Source organism: Arvicola amphibius, chromosome 3 (assembly GCF_903992535.2).
Source record: "Arvicola amphibius chromosome 3, mArvAmp1.2, whole genome shotgun sequence".
Classification (NCBI taxonomy): Eukaryota; Metazoa; Chordata; class Mammalia; order Rodentia; family Cricetidae; genus Arvicola; species Arvicola amphibius.
In genome coordinates, this window is record NC_052049.1 from 185,546,604 (window position 1) to 185,566,563 (window position 19,960).

At 49.5% G+C, this 19,960-nt stretch overlaps 1 protein-coding gene across 1 annotated transcript; it reads right to left on the bottom strand.

Moving 5' to 3' along the window:
• Positions 1-1,722: 1,722 nt before the first annotated feature.
• On the bottom strand, positions 1,723-17,244 carry Cx3cr1 (C-X3-C motif chemokine receptor 1). The gene is made up of 2 exons (XM_038323613.1): positions 17,159-17,244; positions 1,723-4,604 (listed from the first exon to the last, which is right to left on the bottom strand). Exon 2 carries the CDS (start codon positions 4,593-4,595, stop codon positions 3,531-3,533), a length of 1,065 nt encoding a protein of 354 aa, XP_038179541.1. The 5' UTR covers positions 4,596-4,604; positions 17,159-17,244; the 3' UTR covers positions 1,723-3,530.
• Between the last annotated feature and the right edge of the window lie 2,716 nt (positions 17,245-19,960).

The window sequence follows — 19,960 nt, forward strand, 5'->3', positions numbered from 1 at the left end:
AAGCAGCTTGGACACCACCCTCTGTTGGCTGAGCAAACCCCACATGCAGCAATGCAAGGCCAAGAAATGTCCTTCCAGCTGTGCTATTGATGTCTTACCTCCCGGTCTTTGTGGGATTAGCTTGCGTTCTAAGAGCCTTGTGTTCTCACACGAATTCACACCCGTCCTCCTGGGACCACAGACCCTTCCTTACCCAGAGAAGTTCTTATCTCTAAAGTCTTGGGTCAGACATTGTTACCTCTGAGCTACCACACAGCAAGCAAGCATGTTCAAGATGCTTCTGTCTACAGAGATCAAGCCTAGTGTGGTGGGCACACCTTTAAGCCCAGCATTCAGAGACAGAGGCAGACAGATCTCCAAGTTCCAGGCAAACCAGGGGTACATAGTGAGACTCAATCTCAAAAATAAAATCCCTGAAGGCAGAGCTATGGTCTCACTGCCTTGGAAACTTCTCTGGAGTCCAGCTCCTATGTCGTATAGAATATGTGCTTCTTAGTATCAAACTGTCATTATCAAATGAAGTCTAAATGGGACTTAGAGAGATGGTTCATCAGATAAAGACACTTGTCACCAATCCCCACAACCTGAGTTTGATCCCAGGACCCACCTGATGGAAGGAAAGCCTTAATTTTTGCAATTTGTCTTCTGAGTTCCTTCATGGGCGCGCACACACACGTGCGCACACATATACACGTTTACACATATACACGCAATTGATCAATCAGTAAGGGTTAAAACTTTTCAAAGAAGCTGAAACAGCTTTTACTGTGGTTGGCGTTCAAGGTGGCGCTGCAGAGAGACACTATGGCTGCATCTGACAGACTTACAGACGTCATTACTTCCTGATTAGACAAGATGATCATGCACGCCTCAGACTCAGGACTAGTTGGCCTATCCTATAGAACTTTGCATTGCTCCCCCTCCCCGCACCTTTTTGGGTCAGGGTCTTGCTCTGTAAACCAGGCTGACCGCTGGCCTTGAACTCACAGAGACCCACCTGCCTCTGCTTCAGGAGTGTTGTGATTTAAAGCCACGGGTAGGCTTTGCTTTCTGATAAAATTGTATATACTTGGAGAGAGGAGCTGAAGCATTCCCACACCCTTTGGTGCAGTTACCCCATGGCAAAGAACTTATCTGGTAAAAATAACTGAACAGGAAAAAGAAAATTCCACAGATTAAAGTGCTGTGAGATTTGTATTTGCTAAAAATAGGAAGGAAATCAAATGTGTATCAACAGAATTATAAGTAAAATAGACATAGTGTAGGTGTGTCTAGCGATGCAGCCTCAGACAGCGGTGACCAGGGAGCAACACCAACATAAACTTACTGAAAACCTATGAGATTTTTGAAATCAAAAAATTTATTTACTAAGCCCGGCATGGTGGCATATACCTTTAATCTCAGCACTTGGGAGGAAGAGGCAGGTGATTTCTGTGAGTTCTAGGCCAGCCTGGTTTACAGAGAATTTCAGGACAGCTAGGGTTACACAGAGAAAACCTGTCTTGAAAAACCAAACAAGTTTTTCTGCTTTTTTGTTTTCACTTATTTCTGTGCATGCAGGTCTGTTCACCACGTGCTTGCCTGGTGCTCTCAGAAACCAGAAGAGGCTGTTGGATCACCTGGAACTGGAGTTAAAGACCATTGTTAGACACTAAGTGGGTTCTGGGAACTGAACCCCAGTCCTCTGGAACAGCAGCCAGTGCTCTTAACCACTGAGCCATCTTTCCCGTCTCCCCACTTTGGTAACTAAATTTTGAGGTTCTCAGTTGTGACCACTGTAGAAGACAGCATTGTGCTGCAATGTCAAAATGCTGGACGTGCCTGTGAGGGCTGTGACTCAGTCTGCCACCCTTGAAACAAACACGCAGACTGCCAAGGAGATATCAGACACGCCACAGTGAGCCACATGCCACAACTTCCTCAGTGCCACCATCTGGGGGAGACTTCTAAAATGGTTATTACAACTCTACACAGGAGCAGAGAGCAATTTGGGACCCAGTGCTTTTTAGAAAGCACTTTTTAGAAAGAATTGTGCAGTCCCGGAATTCTCATTGTCGGACTATAAAGGAGGCCCCAGTCAGTGAGTGCAGCTGTGAGGGTCTCCTGTGGTTAGATCACATGATGCTCTCGGGTTGAGGACAGAAAGCAAGCTGCTCACATAGCCTGGCTCTTGATTGGCAGCAGGGAGATGGTTAGGGGTCTGTAGGTCTAAGTGCTGCTGAGCATCACTGTGGGAATGGGGGTCTCTTGTCTGGCTGTCTCCTGCAGGCTCCTCCCACTCCATCTGCGTTGTCACTCAGAGGCAGCTCAACAGTGCCAGGAACAGGGGAAGCTAAATTCCTGGCGGATTTGCCATGCTAGAATAAATGAGGCCACCACTGTCCCCTTTCTATAGGTGAGGGGCTGAAGATCTTTTGGTTATTAAAAGTGACAGAGCTGGGATATAAATCCCTTCACTCTGGGGTGAGATTCTATCTCCTGCCTCACCGCCCCCCATAGGGGGTGTTGAGAGAAGTGGAGGGATATTGGAAGGGACCTGGCAGCAGCGTGGGTGGTGTCCTTTGGGAAGGAGGAGGAGGCAATGTAGAGTCTGTTTTTAGAACTGCATCTTATGTCCCTGGTCTCAGAGGCCAGGCCCTTGAATTTATATTTGATGCAGTGGTCAGTGGGAGCCCTTGGAATTTCCAGGACATTCTCAAGACGGGCTTAAGGAAGAAGCTGGCAGTAGACACAGGCTGGTTGCTGAGGAGAGAGCCTGGGTCAGTCAGTCCCGTGGTAAGGCAGATGAGTCGTTCTTGTTCTGTTTTATCAGAGTAGTTCCCACCCTCCAATTTCTTAGAAATATATCTTCCTCAACCTCCAACCTTCATGTTCCAATAATATCTTAGATCAGTTCTATTTCATGAATGAATGAATGAATGGATGGATGAATGAAATGTATGCCCTGGCAATGCTGAAGCATGCACATGCAGCCCATATATGGTGGTTCTGTCGAACTTGTCCATATAGGGTCTCATGGTCTAAGTTGATGAGGATGACTGACCAGGTCTCTTCCTCAAGAGGAATCAAGGGATGGGCACGTTACACAGCTTGGCCAATGGAAGTCCTTCCCTGGGAATGCTGACCTTGAAATCAGAAAGAGACCAAGTCTTTCTCTGACTATGGAATGTGTGTCTGGATGACCTGTCAGTACTCAGACTCTGAAGGCCAGAGAGGGGACGTTCTAGCTGGATTCAGAGCTTGGTTTCCTCTCAGTCTGACATGACCACGTGAACGACCCTTGCCACCCCTTTGTAATTTTTCCAATCGGGTTAGAAGCCTTGTCATGCGTAAGCCCCGATGTTCAGCATTTACAGCCAGCAATATGTGTATCGTTCACGAAATGAACATAAAAATTTCAAAACACTGTGGAGTTGTTTTGTAGGCATCTAGTCCATGTTTCTAAGACACAGCAGGAAAAATAAAAGTCTGTCCTCATTTCCCCGAGTCAGAGTCAAGAAATCTGGGTTCGCAGTGGGGTCCAGGGCCTTTCAGAGCAGCAGAGAGCCCTCTCCGTCGCTTGTGTAGTGAGTGAAGCTGCTCAGGATGCTCTCCTGTCTGCTCCGCTGGGATTCCGGTGTGAAGTTGACGTGGACAGGACGGCAGCACAGGACAGCCAGGCACTTCCTGTACAGCTGTCCAAGGTATTTCCTGAACTTCTCCCCAGCAAAGGCGTAGATGAGGGGGTTGAGGCAGCAGTGGCTGAACGCCACTGTCTCCGTCACACTGAGGGCCAGCCTCAGGTCCCTCTTCGTGTCACAGCTAGGGAAGAAGTTGTAGAATTTGAGAGTCTCCATGAAGATCACGATGTTGTAGGGTGTCCAGAAGAGGAAGAAGACCACCACCACGAGGAGGATGAGTCGGATGGCCCTGGCCTTCTTCTGATTCTTGCAGGAAAACAGAGTCTGGAGGATTCGGAAGTAGCAGAAGCTCATGATGAACAGGGGCAGCACGAAGCCTAGGATGTTTGCTTCCGAGTTGCGGAGCACGGGCCAGATTTCCTGGAGGACTTGCGGGTAGTCACCCAGACACTCGTTTTCCTTTCTCTTCGTGAACATGAACTGGGGTGCCGCCACCAAGATGGCCGCCGCCCAGACGCCCAGACTGATGGTGACACCGTGCTGTACCGTTCGGTTGTTCATGGAGTTGGCGGCCAGGACAATGGCCAGGTACCTATCGATGCTGATGACGGTAATGAAGAATATGCCCCCAAAGAAGCCGATGAAGAAGAAGGCAGTGGTGAGCTTGCACACGGCGTTGTGGAAGCCTTCCTCGCTGACGAGGTAGTGAGTCCAGAAGGGCAAGGTGGCCACAAAGAGCAGGTCACTCAAGGCCAGGTTCAGGAGGTAGATGTCGGTGATGCTCTTGGGCTTCCGGCTGTTGGTGAGGGCGAGCACCACCAACAGATTTCCCACCAGACCGAAGGCAAAGACGAGGGAGTAGAAGATGGACAGGAAGACCGTCCCAAAGGCCACGATGTCGCCCACGTAACAGGCCTCAGCAGAATCATCGTACTCAAAGTCCTCCAGATCCAGTTCCGGGAAGATGGTGGGCATGGTGAGGGCCTGGAGCAGAAGGGGAAACACGGCCACATAAGCCTTAGAAGATTGCAATTCTCTCTGGCAGACAGGGAGAAACAAACACCGGCTCGGGGTCTACTAAAGTCTATCTTCACTCATGCTATCTTTTAAAACATTTCTTATTTTTGAAGCAGGGTCTCAATATGCAGCCCTGGAATGCTGTTCTGGAACACAGTCTGTAGACCAGGCTGGTCTACAAGTCACAGATATCTGTCTGCCTCTGCCTCCTGAGTCTGGGATTAAAGGCGCGTGCCTACACAACACTGGCAAGTTATGTACACGTGTGTTTGTGTGTGGGAAGGTACATGTGCGAATGCAGGAGCTTTTTGAGTCCTGAGGTGGACCCTGGATCTCCTGGAGCTGGTGCTACAGGTGGCTTTGGGCCACCCTGACATGGGATCACCCTGACTGAGTCCTCTGCAAGACCAGTACTTGTATCTCTTTGCTTTTTGGTGTGATTTAGAATTACCATGGAAACAAATATCTCAGCACGTCTGTGAGGGATTTGATATTTATTCATAAATTTTATAAAGATTTGTTTATTTTATGTGTGCAGATATTTTGCCTGCATGCATATTTGTGTACCATGAGTGTGCCTGACCAGAAAAGGGTGTTGGATTCACTGAAATGAGTTACAGATGGCTGGGGCCATCATGTGGGCAGCTGGAATTGAACCCAGGACCTCTGGAAGAGTAGCAAATGCTCTAAACTGCTGAGCCATCTCTCCAGCCCCATGGGAGGGATTTTAACAAGGTAGGAGGACCCACTCTAGCCGGGCAGTGATGGCACACACCTTTAATCCCAGCTCTTGGGAGGCAGAGGCAAACGGATATCCTAGTTCAAGGCCAGCCTGGTTTACAGAGCGAGTTCCAAGACAGCCAGGGCTACACGGAGAAACCCTCTCTTCAAGACAACAAACAAACAGACAAATAAACAACACCCCACTCTGAATGTAGGTGGAGCCACTTCACAGCCTGGAGTCCCAGACAGAAAAGGAGAGAGCAAGCAGAGCTGCCACACACTGCTCTCCACTTCCCAACTCGCAGATGCCTGTGAGCAATTGAACCCCCTGCCACCACGGCTTCCCAAGGCTCCCAGAACAATCCCAGCACCTCCTGTAGGGGAGGAAGGGCCAGCCACCCTGTAGAGTTCAGAAGGTGCCATGAGGCAGCGTTCAGTACTGACCAGCTTGAGTGTTGCTAAGACCACAGGGACGCTTGCTTCCCTCAGAGGGAAAGCTTGCAGCCTGGAGCCAAGAATGAGCTCCATCACAGAACCTGTGATTTCTTTCTCCCGTAAGTCACTTCTTGTCTGGTCACCAGCCATGAGGAAAATAACCAGCATAGTCCCCCACCCCTGTTTCACGGTACCCTGGACTTTCCTGGGTTTAGTTCTGTGTGGGAAAGGCCTCCATCCCAACCACACTGGGCTGACCATCTCACAGCCAATCCAGTAAAGAGGAAGCATCGCTGTAACCAGGCTCTCTGTTTACAGAGGGACGAGCTGACCCCAGGCAGAGGATGGGTTCAGCCCTTGGCTTGAGCGGTTAATCTATCAGCGATTCCTAGCCCTAACCCATCCCTTACTCTTTTTCTTATTTCCTTAAGGGCAAGAATGGGAAAAGAGGACATTTCTCCATAGGTTGGGTAATAAATCTGTCCCCTTCCCATTTGTTTCCCAACCAGGGTGTGCTGGTCGCTCACTCCGTACTGCTCCTCCGGGCCTGCTCATTTGCTGCTTGAAACCACAGACAGAACCCTTACAAGTCTGAAGGCATCTCAGAGCACACTTCCTGGATGCCTCCTTCCCCATAGAAACGGAAAAAACCAAGCTCATGGTTTTTAACATAGGGAGTTTCCACACCCACCGCACCTTGTTCAAGATGGTTTCACCCAGGCCCACCCATGGCTACCTTCCTGCATCACCTGCCTGCAAACTCTGCCTCTTAGCCAGCCCCTTTTGTGATGGACTGGGCTGAGGCTACCTGCTCTGGACCACCCAGGCTGTGATGGAGCCCTCAACTCTAGGAAAAGCATAGGCGTTCCTTGCTCCAAGCTGCAGGACCCTGCTCTCTGAGGGGACCTCTGCTGCCACCCCCTCAGCATCATTCAAGTTGGTTGGTACCAGTCACTGCCACACAGCTCTTTCTGAACTCAGCCACCATCACCTCAAGACCGAGGCCGTGGCTGTGTGGTTACAGAGCTTGCCTAGAAAGCCCAAAGCCTTGGGTTCGATCCTCAGCACCACACAAACTGAGCTCGCTAGAATATGCTTGTGATCCCAGCAGCTGGGAGATGGAGGCAGGAGGGTCAGAGTTCAAGGTTATCTCACCTCACCCCTGGATGCATAGCAAGTTTCGGTCCAGTCTGGGGTATTGGAGACTCTGTTTCAAATATAAGCTGGAAAGCCAGAAAATAAATCAATAACCCCCTAAAACGTGTAATTTCATATGTCTATGGCTGACAGATGAGCAAGCAGGAATTGCTACTTAGCTCATGAGGCTTGTAACACAAGGCTTATCTTCCCTGGCATGGGAGGACATGCCATGCGGCAATATGAAAGCAAACCCTTGGAGGTCATAAATGAGGGGCCCCAGGACAGTCATATTCTTCCTCCTTCTCCCAGTGTGAATAATTAGCAAAGCTGATGCCAAAGGAGGCCAAAGCTGGGGACACTGCTCTGCCTCTTTGTGCCTGGGATCTGTCTCCCAGCCCTGCAGCTTCTGTGGACTCACAGAGGTTGGAGCTTAGCCCATGGGTAGCCTGGAGCCTTTGGGCTTTCAGGATCCTTCTGCAAGACTAGGGTTCAGTCTGATGATTGACCATGGGCTGTTTCTAAGGAGAGAGCCTATTCCAGTGTTACTCACAATGGACACTTGCAAAGACCTTCTGACCTTTCGACACACCCAGCCCGAGGAGACTCACGTATGGTTGGACCCTGGGCATGGCAGAAATTTGGTATTTAAAGATATGATTTTTTTCCACTGACGCGAAGAGTGCACCATCTCCTTCTCATTTTGGACATGGAGTAGAGAGAGGCGCCCTTTATGAAGCTCTATTCAATCCAGACAGAGCAAACTGAACTACGGTGTGCCTGAGCAAGACACCAAACACCTGCTTCAACACAAAACCCGAGAGTCACGTGAGGTCCATGGACGCAGTATGCTGCCATTTGTGAATAGGTTGTGCGTAAGAGGGTCTGAATATCTCTGGAGGGACAAGCTCGCGGTGGGAGCAGCAGTGTCATGGGGCAATTCTGGAGGCTAAAGGAGGGGGAAAGGAGATTAGGTTTTATTATATATTCTTGGATTTCTGTCTTAGCCATGTAAGTATTCTCCACTGGGAAACTATTTTGATTGATCAGCTTTCAATATTAGAAATCAGCAAAACTAAGTAGCCATCCAGTACAGTGACAGGTTCTGAGAAAGTGACACCACCCAGTTGTCTGCCTCCTGGGGAGGAGCTGCAGCAGGAATGCAGGTATCTTTGGTGGCTGTGGGGCCTGGGGAGATCTCTGTAGGAACCCTGTGTGCTGAATGAGAAGGAACAGTAGGAGACCTGGAGCAGTAAAGTAAGCCTCACCACGTGGGGTCCCAGCAGGGGCTGGCCAGGCATGGGCAGCCGGAACAGTCTGGGGAAAGTCCTCTCTCACCCATCCCAGTGGCCGTGTCTGTTGGTGGGACACACCTGTGCAGTGTCTTCTAGGCAGATGGTGAGAAGTAGTGATACCTCAGCCACCTGAGTCAGCGGTGACGTCTCCTTTATCTACCTGGAAGGGGCTTGTGGGCGGTGCCAGCTCTCTGGGTTCAGCAAATGAACCCCAGAGCACGAGGGTTCCACTCAAGATGGAAACTGCACATCAGCGAAGAACGCCCCCTTCCCTGACTCATCTTCCAGCCTGAGAGCTAGAGCAAAGCAACTTCTGGTCTGACCTGGCAAGCCTCCCGACTCCCACCTCATCCTCTGGGTCTCCTGAGATGTTCAGAGAAAATGAACCTAAAGATAGGACTTCCTGGCTATAGATGGAGTAGAGCCAGGAATCTAGGGTGATCTTCAATTTGAGGCCAGCCTTGGCTACATAATGAGGCAAAGGCCAGCCTGAGGTCAGAGGCCTGCCCCAATGCCTTGGAAGCAGTAGACACTAGAAAACAAAGGTAAAAACCCAACAAGGTATTCCTCGGCAGGATTCTCTCAGCAGGATCTTACTTCAGGGTCACAGGAAGCATACTTGGGGGCCGGTGTGGGCTAAGCACCAAATGATGGAGCATCAGCCAAATAGCCGAGGCTGTGCCTTACAACGCAGGCAAGAACACAGATCCCATGGGCTCAGCCAGTAAAAGTCTCGCTGTGCAAACATGAAGATATCCGGAACCACTGAGAGGAAGGCTGTGTGATCGTGCAGGCTTGTCATCCCAGCACCGCGGAGGGTGGAGGCAGGAGGATTGCTGGGGACTCTGGCTGCCAGCCTAACCCCAGGTTCAGGGAGAGACCCTGTCCAAAGGAATAAGATGAAGAATGACAGAGTTGTGTACTCCGTGTCTTCTTCTGGCCTCTGGGTGCACAAGCACACGCACACGCACACGCACCACATACACTCGCTTGCATGCGTGCTCTCACACTCACATGCACGCATGCTTGTACACACAGATGTATGCATAAATATCCTCAATTCCCAACCTAAACACATTTATCAAAAACCTCCCACAAATCCCTGGAAGCCATTCTCAGGCCTCTATCCTATCTGGCAGTTAACCCGTGGTTTTACTAGCTGGTACTGAACTGGGGAGTCTGAGTTGAGCCCAGAAGCAGAGCTTGGAATGTTCTAGATCAGCAGTTCTCATCTTGTGGACCACAACCCTTTGGGGGCTGGACGTACCTTTCACAAGCATCTCCTAAGACCGTCAGAAAACACAGGCATTTACATCACTATTCATAACAGCAGCAAAATTACAGTTATGAAGTAGCAACAAAAATAATTTTATGGCTGGGGTCACCACGACACGAGGAACTGTTAAAGGGTCTCAGCATTAGGGAAGGTTGAGAACTGCTGGTCTAGATCCAAGTAGAAATGACTTCAGTATGACCCACTTCATAAAACTTCTTCCTCACTCCTCCCGCCCGTCCTGGTCCACTTCCTTTCCTCATGCCCACTCCTTTATTTTTAGCCTTCCCTGTGGGGTGGGGATGCCCTTACCCAGGCTCCCAATCGGTTCCCCGCCTCTAAGCTTCCCTTCTCCTTAGGCGGCCAAGTTCTTGTGGCTGGCATCTTCCTAGGAGGCTTCCCCCCTCTCTTTCGGCTCCATATCCTGCTGATTGATTTCTAAAGCCAGTGTCTCCCTTTAGATTGTCACTCTCTTGGGTCCCTAAGTGTGGCTTTCTAGTTTGTTCTGCAGGTTGAATGCAGGTCCCATGTTTGCAGCACAGGCGCTCTCCTGACAGAGCTGGGTCTCCAGTCTCTGACAGCCCTGCTTTGTTTGTTTGTTGTTTATTTATTTGTTTATCAGCACATGTGTCTCAGGGTTCAGAGAGCAGAGGCTGCAGCAGGAGGGACATTTTACAATGTCCACCCTGTTTCCTGTGCAAGTCAGCCGACCCTCTGTTCCTACAGCTACCCATGAGTCCAGGCAAAGGATTGTGACAGTGTTACCCAGCAGGGTTTCACCCAGATCAAAAGTCCGCTGCAAAGCCAAAAAAATACCATCAAGGGAACTCTAAGGGGAAACTACAGGAGTTACCTTCTCTCTCAAACATACCATTATTTGAGGTTTGACACCTCTCCCTCCCCTTTCCTCCTTAATGCACTCTGTGGTATTTGTGTATTTCTATCAAAATAAAACTGACAATTTAAAAGGAAATATTTTGTCACTTTTTTAAGTAATGGAGAAACAGGGTAGCCTTTTAATAATAAAATTCTGGTTAGTGTAGGAGTTTTTGAGGCAGTATCTCCCACCATCACCCACACTGACCCAGAACTCCCTATTTAGTCTCTGTTGCCCTCAAACTCATTGCAAGCTGGGCAGTGGTGGTGCATGTCTTTAGTTCCAGCACTCAGGAGGCAGAGGCAGGTGGATCTCTGTGAGTTAGAGGCCAGCGTGGTCTACAGAGCAAGTTTCAGGACAGGCTCCAAAGCTACAGAGAAACGCTGTCTCGAAAAACCAAACCAAATCAAAACAAAACAAAAAAAACAAGAAGAAAAAACCCAAGCAAACTCATTGCAATCCTCTGCTTGAGTCTCCTGACTACCGGTATAAAAGGTATAAGCCACCGAGCCCACGTTAATTAAGTCACATAGAATGTATAAGAGGGGGTCCTCGTTCTCACAGATGAGATCTAGGGAAGCCAGGAATGTGAAGTACACAGCTTATCTCTGCATGGTCCCGTTTTCTCTCCCAGAAGGCTGGGAATGGATGTAATTAGTATCCCAGTAACCTGTGTTATCTGCAGGGCCAGGCCTCACCTGAATCCCCCAACTACTGTGTTCATTCCAGGCTCTCCCTCCCTAGAACTTTATCTTTGTTTCTCAGACAGTAGAAACCATTCCTTCTGTTGTCTGTATAATTGAGACCACACCAGACCCTTATCCCTTAAACTATAGACCCCATCTTTATGGTCACACACACTTTTCAAAAGAGTTCCATGTAGTCATGCCCTAGCTTTATTGTGCACATGGATGAAGATCATTGTTACCGGGAAACATTTTTCCAAAGTTGTATTGTACTTAAACATGCTTAAAGAACGTCTCAGAGTCAGACTTGAGAAGCTTGAACCAGAACCAGGTAACTAAGTGGTGTTGAACCCGGTTTCCTCATGGGGATCCTCACTCTGATGGCCTTAGCACTGGCAGACAGACTCCCCACAAAGTCAGTCATATGCTTAAGAGCAAACAGAGATGAAGGCTAAGAGGCATAATCCAGCCTGCTGAAAACAAGGGAAGGTCCTTTTCTCTGGTCCCTTTCTCTTTTAGAATTGTCACTTCAGAGCGTCTGTAAATAACTCCTCCTTCCTGGATGTGTGAGTCCTGGAGCCCGCAGGGCCTTCGGTCCACTGTTTTGGAGAAACACCTTCCTCCAGGACCTGGGCATTGTGATTTAGAAATACGAGCAGCAAGCACACAGCCCCATCTCCCTATTTCTGTGGGGGTGTGGGAGCTTCAGCGCTTGGCTCCAAGCAACCTCCTGTCGCTAATGTAGGAAGGTTGTTCTCCTCAGGACAGAGCCAACAAACTTTCAAGGGTGGACAGTCTAGTCCAAAGGTAGGTGAGTTCATGTCACCAAGAATGCTGTTGAGGGCTGGGGAACGGCTCAGTCAGGAAAGCACTTGCTCTGCAAGCTCTTTGTTGCAAGACCTGAGTTCCAGCCTCCAAATCCGTATGAAACTAAACGTGGCTGGGTAGTGGTGGTGCACGCCTTTAATCCCAGCACTTGGGAGGCAGAGGCAGGTGGATATCTGAGTTTGAGGCCAGCCTGGTCTACAGAGGGAGTTCTAGGACAGCCAGGGCTGCCCAGAAAAATCCTGCCTCAAAAAACAAACAACAACAACAAAGCTAAACGCGGTGATGCACTTGTAATCCAGCACTGGGGAGGTGAAGACGGGGATCCTGGGGCTCCCTAGTCAGTCAGCCTGGCCAAATGGGTGAGGTCTGGGTAAAAATAAGAGATCACCCAATTAACCAAGGCGGAAATGCCTGCAGACACCTAATCCTGACTTCACACGCATGCACACACATGCTGCCAGGTCCGCTTGCTTCATGACCAGCTGTCAATCACCTTAAGGACAGGGATGCAACTGAGTGTGTCTCTGGGCCACGGGAGGGAGGGGTTCCTGTCTCAAAATCTCCTAGGGCTGATTGAGGATAGCACTCTGGTCAATTGAGCCAGCCATAAAAAGACTTCCCTCTCTTTGACATCTGTGGAGTCAGAGGAAAATTCAAACACCAACTCAAGCTGTATATAAGTTCATCATGCTGCATAAACTTTTGGCCTGATTAATTTTGGTGTGTGATTTTCTTTTTAACTTACTTGCAAGGTTTTGTATAATAAAGCTTAACTTTTTGGTGGTGTTGTTTTGTTTTTGAGACAGGATCCAGGCTGTTCTCCTCAGAAGTGTAGACCTGGCAGACCGTGAAGTCACAGAGATCCTCCTGACTCTCCAGTGCCGGGATTAAAGGCGCATGTCCCCCTCCCTGGGCTACAAAGCTTATTTTTAAAAAGGAGAGTTAAGCAGGGTGTGATGGCACACGCCTTTAACCCAAGTACTCGGGAGGCAGAGGCGGGAAGATCTCTGTAAATTAAGGTCAACCTGCTCTATAGGGTGAGTTCCAGAACAGCCAGGGCTATGCAGAGACCCTGTTTTAAAAGAAAAAACAAAGGAGGGGGAAATTCCTGAGGACTTTAAAGCGGACACACGGAGGGCATGACTGAAGTCCCCTCTAGCGCAGTCAGGGCCAAACCCTCTTCCATTGCGTGAGCTCGTTTACTGCACTCAGGTGCAGAAAATCAACAGCTTTGCAAATGCTTCTTGTCTTGAGGATGGAGCACACGTCTGAGGGAGACAGACGTCTGGATGCGACCCGGTACGTGCAGAAAAGGCTTACATAACCCACCTTCCGTCTCTGCAAGTTGCTCATTCATTCCCACTAGTCCCGTTGTCTGGTCGTCATTCTCTCACAGAGTTGCATTCTGGAAATATTGATGAGTTACTGAGGTCTGTGTCTGCTACATGGAGGGACAACTTCCAGTATCATTGGGGCAAGGGCAGGAGTGTGAGGGGGGCTTTGGGGGTCCTAGCGAGGTTCTTTTCATTGTGTGGTGTGGTGTGGTATGCGTGTGTGTATGTATGTATGTATTGTGTGTGTTATGTGTGTATGTGTGGTTTGTGCATGTGTGTGGTATTTGCATAGGTGTGGTATGTGTTTGCATGTGTGTTCTTGTGGTGAGTATGGTTAAGTGTGTGGGCGTATCTACTTGTGTGTGTGTGTGTGTGTGTGTGTGTGTGTGTGTGTGTGATTCCTCGGCACTTCCTGCCTTCTTTCTTGAGTCAGGGTCTCTCGTTGTCATGGAAGTTTCTGGGTATCCAGGCTGATTGGCCTGTGAGCCCAGGGATCATTTCTCCCTCCTCAGCGCTGACTTTATCAGCACGCACAGCCACACCAGGGTTTCTCACGTGGGTTCTGGGGATGGAACTTGGTCTTTAGCCTGCAAGGTGGTTTGCACTTTAGGCGCCCCCAGGAGGAAAGGCTGACCCCAGGCTCAGTCAGAAACCCTAGGCTCCCTTTGGTTTTCCTTGGTAGGAAATGACATGAATAACCTAAGGATCTCCCGCTTCTGAGACACCTGGGTACCAGTCATCAAGGTTAGCTGGGACTCGGGCCCCATCGCCTCACCCCACTCCTCTCCAGCCTCATTCTGAGGGCCTGGTTTGGAAGTCTTCAGGCTTAAGACTCTGGGCTGGAGGCTGGGTTGGGGAGGCACAAGTGGCTTCTCTGGGCAGACCGTGCCTGACACGGCCACCCTTGCACAGTGGGCTTGGGAGAAGAAGGAACTAAAAGTTGGTTTGGAACTGGGTCAGTCCTAGCATGATGTCTTCTCGCCAGGTCCTATGACTTGGGGTCCTTACAACTCCTTTGGGAGTAGCCAGTGATGTTAAGATCCCTGAAGTCATGGAGCTTCACTCTCCTTGAAGCAGCGGACAGAAACTGTTTTTAAAAGTGCATTTATTTATTTATTTTTATTTTATATGTATGTGTGTACGTAATTGCTCATGCTGCAGTGTGTGGTCAGGGTACATCTTGAGGGCGTCAGGACTTTCCTTCTACCACGCTTCTCTCAGGCTCAAACTCAAGCAGTCAAGCTTGTCGCAGGTGCCTTTATCCCCCTTGCTAGCCCTTACTGCCTTTGAAGCGCCAAAGAGGTCCCTGCAGTGTGCTTGGGACTTTATACACCACACCCTAACCTTCAGGATGCACTGGGTCCTACCGCTGGAAGAGCAGGAAGAGACTCAGCATGACCAAGCGCTGTACAGCATTGCCAAGGGCAATGTCCAAAGTCTGAAGTCTGGACTACAGCGTCCCAAGGACCAGCAGCACCCCCTCCCCAGTCCTCTCTCTGCCACTGGGTCAGCCAAAGCAGGGTGGGTAGGTTTTAAGCGGATTAGCTTGTGTAGATTCTTCCCAGGAAACAGGGGTGCACGAAGGGCCAGGTTGGTCAGCCTGGGCCTGGCACTATTTTTCTGTCCCAGCATTCGTCCATAAAACCAAGCCAGTCCGAGGGGCAGGGGAAGAGAAGCCACTCTGGCCTTCTGTTGTGTGGCTAGTTTTGTTCTCACGTGGGAGGAGCTAGGCACACAGGATTCAGGTAAACTTGCAGGATTCCTACTCCCTGTCGGGAAGCTGCAGGCCATCTCTGGGGAGAGGAGTCTTACTTCAAGTAGCTGCCAGCAATTGGTGAAGGAGCTCCCAGGATGCAGCTCTCATGAGTGGGCACCCACTGGGGTAAACTCCACTAACTCAAGGGCACGTTCCTGTACTAACCCCCATAGACTTACAGATTCACTGGACTGGACTTGGGTATGTGTTGTCCCTGCTGCCCCAGGGGTCCTATCTGTGGTGGGTGACCTATGATCACTTCTGTCCGGAAGTCACCCAACACTCCTTCCTGGGGCTATTTCTGTTTTCCAGAAGCTCCTGAGTCCAGTCACTGCCCCCACCCTGCTGGCTTTCACAGTGCCCAAGGCTCAACAGGTCAGGGCCTGCTCTAGCCTAGTTTTCTCTCGGTAGGCTCAGAGTCCCCTTCTGACCTGCCTGAGCAGAGTGGTTTTTTTTTTTTTATGGTCTGAGTGTCTTTGCATTTGACTCAACCTCTTCCTACCTCAAGTATTATATTTCAACTAGTTGGGACAAAAAAAATTAGGGGAATTTGGAGGGAGGGAGGGAAAAGGGAGAAGGGAGGGAGAATTCCCAACTCTCAGTCTTTCTCTGGACTGGGCTATAAATGCCCAGAGCAAGGCTGCAGGCACTTGGGGTCTGTGTTTGCCAGATGATAACACCCTTGAGGGAAAGCCAGCTGCAGCTGTCCTCAGGGGGCCTCTGGAAGGGTCTGCCTGCGTCAAGCAGGGACAAGGTCTGTTCTTACCATTTCCTTTCGAGGATCACCTTTCCTAGTGGATCAGATGCCTGAGCCCTGAGACAAGGCTATGAGCATTTATGAAACTGAGGAATGAGCTTGCGCCAAGTTTATTATAAATGCAATTAATGTTCATTATAACAACTGAAGATGTTACCAAAGTGGAATTTAAGAAAAGGGGGAAAAGTCTATAAAACTATGCAACTTTGCAGACTCATGCATAATATTCTTTTAGTTTTTCTCCATATAAATGCGTATTTCAGTAAAAATGCTAACGTCAATTTGAACATTGATCACCATCACTGCAACCATAGTCATTATTGTTATTGGAGATAGGGTCTCATAAAGCCCAGGCTGGCCTCAAAATTCCTACGTACCAAGGCCGACCTTGAGCTTCTGACCCTCCTGTCTCTTCCTCCTGAGTGCTGGGATCACAGGCACGGCAGGCATGTGCCATCACGCCTAATGTATGTGTGGTGCTGGGGACTGGACCCAGGGCTCCTTGCATTCTAGACAAGCACTCAGCACTCTATCAGCCGAGCTACGTTCTCAGTATAGCACCTGTATTTTTATGTCCTCAAGCCCAGGTACCGGCAGGGAAACCACTGAGCGCCTGGCACTCAGTTCTAGGGATTATCAGCTCACAGTTATCATTCCATTCATCTCCTACTTTATGGCTCAATGAGGCTAATTTCATCCATAAACACTCCTGTGTGGGTCTCTGAGGAATAGGTGCTTTTAAAAACAAGAAATAAAAAACACAATGCTAGTGTTTATAGTTGTTAGTGTTTGCTTGAGATAAGAGGCTCCCAGGGAAGCCCAGGCTGGCCTGGATCTTACACAGAGCCTATACTAGTCTTAAACTTGTAGCAATCCTCTTCCTGCAGTGTTCCAAGTGCTGGGATTAGAGGCATGAACCACAAAGTCTGACTGACAGTACAAATTTTAATCTTTAAAAACATCAGCATTTCCAGTCAGGCAGTGGTGGTGCATACCTTTAATCCGGAGGCAGAGGCAGGCAGATCTCTGTGAGTTCGAGGCCAGCCTGGTCTACAAGAGCTAGTTCCAGGACAGGCTCCAAAGCTATAGAGAAACCATGTCATGTCTTGAAAAACCACAAAACCAAACCAAACCAAAAAAAGAAAGAAAAAAAAAAACCAAAACCAAAAAACATCAATATTTCCTATCACCCAAATGTGATTTTGTATCAGGCCCCTCTCCCCTCTTTTCTGATAGTGTTCAACCTGAACCTTTCTTCACAATCCTAAAATGGAATTACTCACACCTCAAAGACTTCTTATCCTCCACCCCCTGTTTTATCTGCATCTTCAGGAAAATGAGCACAGAAGGCAAAAAGCATCAGTAACCTGGTTGGTCTGATGGCCCCACCCCAGGTGTGGGAGGAGTCCTCTGCACTTACCTGGGCAGATGGGAACGAAGTGCCAGTCAGTCCCCCAGTCCCACGCAAACTCCACCAGACGCCAACACTTCCCTCTCTCTGAGGGCATCTTTATTTGAGAAGTTAGCCAATAGCATCTGGCTTCCTGTCTTTAGATGCTGTGGCACGCAAGCTCAGAAGCTCCAGGCTGGAGATCAGCTGATCACAAGGGAGCCTGCATTTCAAGTCTCAGGGACTGTTGCCTGGGGCAGACCTGGTGATGGCCGGGGGCTGTGTCAGACATCCCCCCCCCCCCTCACCAGCGAGATGAGAGTCTGCAGCCTCAGAGGACAGCAGAACACAAGTCAGGTCTCAAGCTTTCATTAGGAGGGGTCTCAGGCAATCTGTGAAAGCCCCCCATATTTCCATCCATCTTCAAAAGCATCTGGTACTCACTGGGCAGCACTGGGGTGCAGGCTCAGTGCCCTTGCTGTCTTTCACCTCGGCATGGTCTCGGTCCCGGCTGAGGGGCACACATCACAGGAGGTTCTTAGGAGGATGTTTTGTCCACTGAGGTAGGAACACCACACTGAAAATGTCAGTAGCTCTCTCCGGTTCACGGTTGAGAAAGCCCACTCCTTAGTCCCTTTTCTGCTTCCTCCTGGCCTCCCTATTTGCTCACCTTCCCCTGCAGAGGCCAAGGGATCACAGAGAGGTAGCGGTTCTCACGGGCTCTCAGACATTGGCCCTTTCCCTATGCCCCAGCAGCTACATCGGGGGCTACCCAGGTCACCTCCTTGCCCTTACTCTGCCCCACTTCAGCTCCTGATTTTGTTTTTTATTTTTATTAATTCTTTGGGGATTTCACACTTTGTATTTTGATCATGGTCATCCACCTACCTCCTCCCAGATCCACCGCTGTTTCAAACCCACCCAACCTCGTTTCACATTCATTTCTGCTAACTTTTTTAAGGTTTATTTTGAATTATGCATACGTGGATGTGAGTACAGGTGCCCACAGAGGCCAGAGGACTCAGATCTCCCTGGAGCTGAGGTCACAGGCAGCTGTGAACTGCCCGTCATGGGTGCTGGGGACTGAGCTGTGTCTCCTGCAAGAGCAGTTATGTGCTCTTAGCCACTGAGCCGTTCCCACAGCCCCCCTTTTATGTTTTTGTTTGTTTTATTTTGTTTTGTTGTTGCTGAGACATGTCCCACGCATCCTTGCCTGGCTCTATATTTGAAGATGACCTGAGCATCCTCCTGCCTCCACCGGCCAAGAGCTGGGATGTTCTGCCATGTCTCGTTGATGAGGTGCTGGGGATCGAACTTAGGAACTTCACACACACTAGGCAAGCGGTCTGCAGGCGGAGCCATCTCCCCAGACACACTCAGCTCACCCTTGTGCTCCTGTCTGGCCAAGATTCTCCCCCTGCTCCTGCCAAACAGTCTCATTGATGCTCATTGCTGACACAGCTCCATCTCCAGCTGAGGCCTGAAGAGCACCCCGTGCCCATCGATCCCTTTCCCCCTGTCTGTCTTCATCTCACCCTCCCATGTACACAAAGAGCAATCCCGGAGCCGCAGCGTACAGCTTTAACTCTGGGAGCTTCCTCAGCTCCTGGTCTGTCTGTGAGCTTGCTCTCAACATGATGGTCCCCTTTTTCCTTCCACTGCATTCTGACCACTTCCTCTTCTTCCAGCACACACACACATGCACTCACACGTGCACACACACTGTACACTGGCACTGGGAGTGCCTGCCTCTCTGACTCACCTGCCGAGGGCTGAGGAGTGAGCTTGTCCTGTCCACGGGTTCTGCAGCTGATAGAACTCTGTGATGAGTGTCAGCACACGTGTGCCAGTTTCCTTGTCCCCACAGGGTGGTGACAGCTGTCCGGATGGACACCCACACACAGAGGAACACAATATTTAGGAGAGGCACTCTGAGCTCATGGAGTGTTCTATTTTAGAGTAGGAAAGGAGGCAAGCCTGCTTTTGGGGACCTGAAGGCAACAAACTACCTCATCCATGTGTGTGCGTGTGTGTGTGCACGCATGGTGTTTGTGCCACATATGTATAGTATGTGTCATAATGAAGACCAGAAGAGGCCACGGATCGTCTGGAACTGGAATTATAGGAAGGTATGAGCCATCTGATGTGGGTACTGGGAACCAAACTTGTGACCTCAGCAAGGCAGTAAGCACTTTGAACTACTGAGCCTCTTTCCAGGCTTCCTTCCTTCCTTCCTTCCTTCCTTCCTTCCTTCCTTCCTTCCTTCCTTCCTTCCTTCCTTTCTTCTTTCCGCCCTCCCTCCCTCTTTCTTTTTTGGTTGATTTGAGACAGGGTTTCTCTGGGTAACAGCTCTGGCTGTCCTGAAATTAGCTCTGTAGACCAATCTGGTCTCCAACTCACAGATCTCCCTGCCTCTGCCTCCTGAGTCCTGGGATTAAAGGTGTGCACCACCACTGCCTGGCTTAAATTATTTCTTTAAAAAAACCCTATTTTTATTATTTTATGTATATAAATGTTCACCTGTACAATCACCACCACATGCATGCCTGAACCCCAAGAGGCCAGAAGAGGGCAGTGGATCCCAGGTCTCCTGAGACTAGAGGTATCGATTGTTGTGAGCCACCGTGTGGATGCTGGAAATCAAATCCAGGTCCTCTGGAAGAGCAGCCAGTGTTCTTAACCACTGAGCCATCTCTCCAGCCCCAGATTAAATTACTTCTGAATTACAGCATTTCGAGGTGGAAGAACTAAGGTGCATCACAAACGGAAGCAATAACGCCTTTTATTCCAAAATAAACCTCAGTTGTCACTTAACTATTCACCTTGCTTTTG

Bases quoted from the DNA above. Each gene is read 5' to 3' on its own strand.
- Cx3cr1 (XM_038323613.1), bottom strand. From the start codon at position 4,595: ATGCCCACCATCTTCCCGGAACTGGATCTGGAGGACTTTGAGTACGAT.